The sequence below is a fragment of the Scylla paramamosain genome, chromosome 11, assembly GCF_035594125.1.
Source record: "Scylla paramamosain isolate STU-SP2022 chromosome 11, ASM3559412v1, whole genome shotgun sequence".
NCBI classification, from domain to species: Eukaryota; Metazoa; Arthropoda; class Malacostraca; order Decapoda; family Portunidae; genus Scylla; species Scylla paramamosain.
The window spans coordinates 25,149,842-25,158,522 of record NC_087161.1 but is presented as its reverse complement, the minus strand read 5'-3'; the positions used below and the strand labels follow the sequence as shown (position 1 = coordinate 25,158,522).

At 34.9% G+C, this 8,681-nt stretch overlaps 1 protein-coding gene and 1 long non-coding RNA gene across 2 annotated transcripts in view; both read right to left on the bottom strand.

Moving 5' to 3' along the window:
- LOC135104638 (kinectin-like) overlaps positions 1-554 on the bottom strand; it is a 14,258-nt gene extending 13,704 nt beyond the window's left edge. The window contains exon 1 of the mRNA XM_064012170.1: positions 418-554. Within this exon, the coding sequence (XP_063868240.1) occupies positions 418-554 (137 nt within the window). The remainder of the gene's footprint in view (positions 1-417) is intronic.
- Positions 555-1,197: 643 nt separating this feature from the next.
- LOC135105097 (uncharacterized) lies at positions 1,198-2,201 on the bottom strand. Its single transcript, XR_010270704.1, has 2 exons — positions 2,160-2,201; positions 1,198-1,294 (listed from the first exon to the last, which is right to left on the bottom strand). It is a non-coding gene; the product is annotated as an uncharacterized LOC135105097 (long non-coding RNA).
- Positions 2,202-8,681: the final 6,480 nt, after the last annotated feature.

Here is an 8,681-nt window from a genome sequence, read left to right as displayed (position 1 = left end):
AAAAAAAAAAGACAGTCAAGCCAATCATTGTGTCAAATAAAAAAATTTATGCATGGAAGAGCCATTCAATAAAGAAACAAACAGTGTTGCCCTGACTTATCATGTGCTGGAGGATAGCAGAAAAAATGCTGGGATAATTTTTACAACAATGCATGGAGGTGAAAAATAAATAAACAAACAAATAAATAAAAATAAATATATAATAATTATAAAATTAAAATATAAATAAATAGATACATACATAAATAAATAAATAAATAGATAAACAGATAAATAAACAAAATAAATAAAAAATGTAAATCACGAATGAGATTATTATTGCTCTAGAACATGTATATTGAATACTGTAATCATTCTTAAGAAAAAAGAAAGGAAAAGAAAAGAAAAGAAAAAAAAATCACTGACTTTATTACTTACTTAGCACTGACCAGCTCCCGCTCTTGCCGCTCCTGGAAGAGGGACTGGGAAAGATGTTCTGAATGCAGCTGCAGCTCCATCAGGTTGCTGCGCAGATCATCAATGATACTCTGTTTTTCCTGAATGTCTCGTTCCATGTTTTTTGCCTTGACCTTTGTAAGAAATTTTAAGAATTATTATAAGACTTTCCATCTCATTACAATGCCCCCTAGCCTTCCACATGTTTAATCTGCATAGTTTTAATTATTCAAAGGAAAATGCAACAAACACACCAACTAATCTCAATACTATTGTTTGGAGAGAGAGAGAGAGAGAGAGAGAGAGAGAGAGAGAGAGAGAGAGAGAGAGAGAGAGAGAGAGAGAGAGAGAGAGAGAGAGAGAGAGAGAGAGAGAGAGAGAGAGAGAGAGAGAGAGAGAGAGAGAGAGAGAGAGAGAGCAGCCATCACAAAGCAACCAATTCATCAACTGTATTTCTGGCTAACAGTACCATGGCTTTTTTTTTTGTGGGGGAAGGGGGAGGAGGAGAGGAAATGCTGTTAAGAAATGTCAACAAAGACACCAACACCATCTGTAGCTGGCAGAGTGAAGGTACTACAGAGTTCGCAAGTTAAAAATGGCAGACTTACAAAACATCAGTGAACTGCTTGAGAGTACAGACTTTCTATCTTCCCACACTTAAGAACTTCATAACTAATGACTGCTAGTGAATTCCAGCCCACGCCTAGACAATCAATGGAGCCTTGACTGTCCTGGCACTACAAATATAAATAACATGTCCTTACCTCTGTAGAAGCTTTCCAGCGAGCAATACTTTCAACTTCGATTTGCAGCTGGTTTCGAAGATCCATCATTTCTTCCTTTCCCATTATTCTTGAGTCTGAAGAACAGTGGCTAGTGAATAACATACACAGTACAGAGAGAGAGAGAGAGAGAGAGAGAGAGAGAGAGAGAGAGAGAGAGAGAGAGAGAGAGAGAGAGAGAGAGAGAGAGAGAGAGAGAGAGAGAGAGAGAGAGAGAGAGAGAGAGAGAGAGAGAGAGAGAGAGAGAGAGAGAGAGAGAGAGAGAGAGAGAGAGAGAGAGATACTATTATTCTGTAACTCTGGTTTATTCAGCGACTCAAGCATAAGTGCTCATTTTCACCCAATAAGCTTGAATTCAGTACATTATGCTCTATGTATTTTCTCAAAAAAATTTCTGAAAGTGCCATTATTTCGACTATTGTTCTTACTTTTGAATTAATAAGTCTATAAAATAATAATTAATAATAATAATAATAATAATAATAATAATAATAATAATAATAATAATAATAATAACAAAGATCAAACCACCAATTGATAAAAATGCATAAAAAAAAGAGACCAGCAACCAGTAAATGTGAGAGGACACATAAGAGAGCTGCAACAATGGCAATTCCGCCCTAAAAAAAAAAAAAAAAAAAAAAAAAAAAAATCTTGCGTTCCCTTTCAAGCATTTTTTCCTCTTACCTCAGAAAACTGAAAAATTCCCTCTCTTTAGAAGTTGTATATCTGGCCTTAAATAATAACAATAATAAATAAAAGCTGAAATGACACAAAAGGTATAACAAAGTACTATAAAATTAATGAGCTCATAAATGAAATGCCCCAAGGTATTTTTATTTTTTTTTTTTTTTTTGCGGGTCCCTATATCCACTACACGAGTTTCTTGCAAATTACAAAGATATATAAACATGAACACCATCAACACCGCATGGCCAGTACCTTCAACTTTGCAGCGGCTGCGCAGAGGTGAGGCAGTTTTGGATAACATGGTCTCCTCTCTTCCTGACATCCCTTCCACGGGCTGCTGCTGGAGGGCCATCTGGAATAAATATAAGCACTGTTGGAATCCATTGACCATTTATATTGATGCTGCAGCTAGGCCATTCAAGAGAGAGAGAGAGAGAGAGAGAGAGAGAGAGAGAGAGAGAGAGAGAGAGAGAGAGAGAGAGAGAGAGAGAAACTACTCCAGGGTACAATAATACAGTCACTATTGATGAGAGTGGCATAACATGGACAAACTACAAACACAGATTTCAACGAGACACTTTTCACGAGACGAGAGGATAAACATTGACATAACCAAACCATCACTGAACTCCGCTGCAGCAACAACACCCACCTTACTTGTTTCATCGTATTTATCTTGTCACGGCGAATATTCTGGTAGTTCAAATAGATACATTTTGAAGTACCGAAATATCTGAGCTATTATTCGTGGCTCCCTTCACCGTAGATTGAGATTTCAATAAATTTTTCATACTATGTTACAGAATCTGCTTAAATTTGGGGGGATTTACGTAGAAGTATCAGCTGGTTTTCTGTTTTTTCGCACATTTCTTGATTTTTTTTTTTTTTCCTCCCTTCTTCAGGAACATTCTAAACACAAATATTCCCCGCCCGCCGTGGTGAGGGTAAAAAGATTGCATGATAGTAATGGCGGAGGATGCAAATAACCATGCTCTCTCAACACCACCACTGTTTCACCTCACCTCACATCCTCCGTCATTACTACCACGCAACTTTTTTATTAAATTGTGGTGTACTCAACAGCATCAACAGGGAAATGAAAGAACTGAATTATTATATGCCTATCCTAACCCAACACGTGGATGAAACGGTTATGTTACTTCAGTAATATTACTGCTCTCTTCTTTTTTTCATTAAAGAGCACTCCTCCAATAACAAAGTCTTTTCACTGTGTGTGTGTGTGTGTGTGTGTCTCTCTCTCTCTCTCTCTCTCTCTCTCTCTCTCTATATATATATATATATATATATATATATATATATATATATATATATATATATATATATATATATATATATATATATATATATATATATATATATATATATATATATATATATATAATTCAGTTCTTGCATTTCCCTGTTGATGCTGTTGAGTACACCACAATTAAAAAAAGTTGCGTGGTAGTAATGACGGAGGATGTGAGCTGAGGTGAAACAGTGGTGGTGCTGAGAGAGCATGGTTACTTGCATCCTCCGCCATTACTATCATGCAATGTTTTTTACCCTCACCACGGCGGGCGGGAATATTTGTGTTTAGAATGTTCCTGAAGAAGGGAGAAAAAAAAAAAAATGTCAAGAAATGTACGAAAAAAAAAAAACCAGCTGATACTTTTACGTAAATCCCCCAAAATTTAAGCAGATTCTGTAACATAGTATGAAAAACTTATTGAAATCTCAATCTACGGTGAAGGGAGCCACGAATAGCTCAGATATTTCGGTACTTCAAAATGTATCTATTTGAACTACCAGAATATTCGCCGTGACAAGATATATACGATGAAACAAGTAAGGTGGGTGTTGTTGGGGCAGCGGAGTTCAGTGATGGTTTGGTTATGTCAATGTTTATCCTCTCGTCTCGTGAAAAGTGTCTCGTTGAAATCAGTGTTTGTAGTTTGTCCATGTTATGCCCAACACGCGGATGAAACGGTTATGTTACTTCAGTAATATTACTGTTCTCTTCTTTTTTCATTAAAGAGCACTCCTGCAATAAAAATGTCTTTTCACTGTATGTATGTATATATATATATATGACCTTTGTAGCTATTAATTCTATGAGCCTCACCATCCTGCAGCTCATGGGCGGCGCGGCACAACCCTCCTCTTTCTCCTCTTGCTTCCTCACTGACTCGAATCTCAACACTCAGCAGTAGTGTCTACTGTTTCGCTAGATAAAAAAAAGTTTTATAATTATTATTATTTCCCTGTATTTATTGTATGATATTTCTGAATAATTTAGAATAAAGGTTTGTAAGAAATACAGAAGAAATTGGTTCTTTGCTGTCTACTCTACTTTTCTAAATTTAATAACTTTTTTCATTATTTTCACAAATCAAATAAAGTTTCATGAGAAATATGGAAGAAATGTTACTTGTTATTCCTATATATATATATATATATATATATATATATATATATATATATATATATATATATATATATATATATATATATATATATATATATATATATATATATATATATATATATATATATATATATATATATATCAATTTCACATTGCTAGCACACATGCACATACATCAACCTTACTATCATTAATAATAATAATAATAATAATAATAATAATAATAATAATAATAATAATAATAATAATAATAATAATAATTATTATTATTATTATTATTATTATTATTATTATTATTATTATTATTTCTCATTGTTATGCAAGAGATCTGACTAAGCGCACCATAAAAAAGGCTGAAAAAAAAAGACCCATTGAAGGTACCAATCCCCACAAAGTAGGTACAGTCAAAAAGGATTATCCAAAATTATGAAAAGTGTCTTCAATTAAATCTTCCTCTTGAAGCAGTGGCCTCGGCTACACACTATACAGACACCTCGAGTTGCCTCACCTTAGCCTGTCCTCTTGGTGGCCACCGTTTTTATCTATATTTTGTAATATATATATATATATATATATATATATATATATATATATATATATATATATATATATATATATATATATATATATATATATATATATATATATATATATATATATATATATTTTTTTTTTTTCCATCTGAACTGTTTTCAAGACCACAAAGATGATTAGATAGTCTGTTTATGGTTGTTCTTCCTCTAGGAGTCTAGGCAATACAGATTTCTTATTAAAATAGCTGTTTAATCCTAAAAAAAAAAAAAAATAAATAAATAAAAAAAATGAAGTACTTTCAAGTTAACCAGAGGCTGTTGGTGTTGTCAAGAGAAGAGGTCAAGTTCCTGTATAATATGTATAGTTCACAGTCTTTTCATTAAGCATGCAAGACATTTCCTCACTGCAAGTCATATCCTTACTTAATTTCCTTTGACAGAGTTTAAAATTACTCATATTTCATAAAAAAGTTTTATAGCTGTTTATATATATATATATATATATATATATATATATATATATATATATATATATATATATATATATATATATATATATATATATATATATATATATATATATATATATATAGTTTTTTTTTTTTCAGTGTTCTTTATTCATGCATTTGAATAATATACTTATACGGCTGTATTCCATTAGCTGGTGGGAAGGTCATATTTTGATCAAACTAAAGCCTCCTCCCTACTATCAGCAGACTCTTTCCTGTCAACTTCAATTGCCTTCCTAATTTCAGTCTCCTTCCCCTTGCTCCAAGCTCCTTCCTCTTAAACAGGTGGGTGTGCTGCCACATGTGATGACACTATTGGCAGTAAAACTTAAAAAACTTGGATGTGAAAAAAAATGTGGAATATGACACACCTGGTAATGAAGTCTTGGGAAGAAATCTGTTAGAACCAAAGAGGCATTGTATGTTTGTATACTTAAATTAGAATAGGAATGCATTATAGTTCACTGGAAAGAGATGGTATTTACCATGAACCAAGTGTGAAAATTTATGGTAATGATGATCTTGCAGTGCCTCCGTGGTGCAGTGAGTACACAAACCACACCTGCCCACCATCTGTGAACCCTAGTTTGTGACTATTCTGGTGTTGTTGGTGCACAGCTCACCCAGCTGTCCATCTGTCCTGGGCTGGTCCATGAATTGGTACCTGGGACAACCTGGGGAAGGTGACCTGTGGAATCCCAGATCTCACAGTGACTATGTGCCCTGTGGTAAGAGATGTCATCCCCCCGCAAGCTTAAAGGCCAGTGAGGCAGAGATAAGCACTGAGGCCACATGCAGATGTAGCATAAGCCCCACACTTTACCTTTAATGATACTCTACTAACCTCAGTTACTTCATGTAGGCCTATAGTATTCCTAATGCTAAAACTTGAATAATGTGAAATTGCCCAAACTGATGCAAGAAATAAGTGAATATAACATCAGACATAAAGCATTGTAATTGTGGGGGATCATTCAATGAGAGTCTGAAGGGGCTGCTGTGGTATGGTGGTACCTCACATGCTTTGGGGGCCGAAGAGACCTCAGCGCATGGATTTGAATCCTGGCCATGGTCCGAAGTTAGGAAGGGCATCCGCTCAGGATAGCGGTCCCCTAAATGTTAAAACCAAAAAGCTTTTATTAGGTGATAGCATTTTAACCTTAATGGACTAGGGAAAGCAGATGTGAAAACTGAAAAGAAAAAAATAATAACAATGAGAGAGAGAGAGAGAGAGAGAGAGAGAGAGAGAGAGAGAGAGAGAGAGAGAGAGAGAGAGAGAGAGAGAGAGAGAGAGAGAGAGAGAGAGAGAGAGAGAGAGTTTTGGTATCCATGAAATAATAGTAGATAAAGGAGACTGGAGACTACTGTTTGTCATGTTAAGAAAGCTGCCACTACCCTTGCCACAGAGGTCATTCTGGAAAGAGAGACAGGACAGAAAAGAGAGACATCAGTGTGCACATCTCTCAACTTCTCTGGTCATGGCAAAAGATTCTCTTTTCACTTCATACACTTCATGCAGTTTTTTTTTTTCCCATTTCATCCTTATCCTCCTTTTTCTCCCTGGTGTGGCAAGGTGAGTGGCAACTATCTTGATGTGGCTAACAAATGTCCCTTATCTTCCTAATCATCTTCCTATTTTGTGATTCTTGTCTTTCTCCCGTGTACCTACTGACCAGTTTTGCTATGTACTTTATACCATTTCCAGTCTCACCAAGTTCAGTTGATATAACAGTTTGTTCCTTGCTTTGGGAATATCATTAGGTGTCTTTCCCTGTTCTGATTGTTACATGATGTTAGTATAAGATATGATTCACAATTTCCTCTATGTTCATCATTTGGCATCAACATTGCTTGCATTACCTGCTGAAGCCTATTTCCTTAATAATGGCAGCTCTGGAACAGCCAGTCTGTACTGTGAGCTGTGTTGCTTGCCGAGTCACTGGATTTCTCTCCACAACAGTAGTAATAACATCTTGTGAAGCATCAGCAGTGGCTTTTCTAAGAAACAGAACCATAACATTTAAGATCAGCCAAAACATCCACCATCTTGAGATGGTTTTGTTAGCTACCTGTTTTATTGCTCAGGTGGCCAAACACAATTGTGTTGAGCTAGATATGCCATCTGAATGTGGGGATGAAACCTTACGACCAAAACAGTGGAGCAAGATAATGTGGTGCTGTCACCAAGTGGCAGTGTGGGTCAAACATGACATTGAGGACTTGGCAGCCAAATTTTTAACAACCAACCTTTTGAGTTTTGTGCAAAGTTTGATAGCTAGATATGTTCATTAGCCAGGAAGTGGGATTATATGTAAAGCTTACCCACTATTGCATTCTACAATTATATATATATATATATATATATATATATATATATATATATATATATATATATATATATATATATATATATATATATATATATATATATATATATATATATATATATTTCTTTTTTGTTGGTTAAATGCTTAAATGTTTTAAAAACTTTGTTGGCTGCTCTCCATATCCTGATTCAATGTTTGGGTGGATAAGTATGATAAATGTATGAATTTTCAAACAAATGTGACCTTGGAATGTGTAAAGTAAAATCAAATAATGTGCTTTATATATGAATATCTTTTAGTTATGAGAAAACTCTTGATTGTCTATGCAGTGTATGACACCAAGTAAAATTAATAGAATGCTAGTCTTTATTATAGCTTTGTTTTGTTTTGGTTTGCTATATTGCTTCTTAACAGCTTGGTCAAGCCTTTCCTTCTCATAACATTCTATCATCTTTCTTCACTTTTCTCTATATTTATAGTGTTTATGTTAATTGAGGGCACTCTTGATCACAACCCCATAAGACAAGATGAAGTCCCCTCTCTGCTTATAACCACAAAAGGGTCATTGACAGCTTGGGGGGATAGTGCAAGCAGAACACTAGACCAAGCAAGAAAGGAGTGTTTGGATAGGGAGAGGTGTCCATCCCCTTGGGGGACACTCATGTACGGAAGCAAGGTGTCAGGAAGATAGATAGAACAGTTTGGTCTTACTCCACTCAGTGTGCAGTGTAGTTCTGGTTCCTTCACATTGCAAAGGGCATAATTTGAATCACTTCATCAGAATTTGAAGTTATTTACTCCTGTGAAAAAAAATCAATCCTACAAGGAAAGGCTGGCAGATATAGATCTGTTTTCTTTGCAAAACAGTGTCATAATAAGACGAGTGATGTTTTTTTCTACAGCTTCCCTCCTCCTTTGCATGCAAAGTGACATCAAAGAAAGAGCGAGAATGTATAAGAACCAGAAAAAAGAAATAT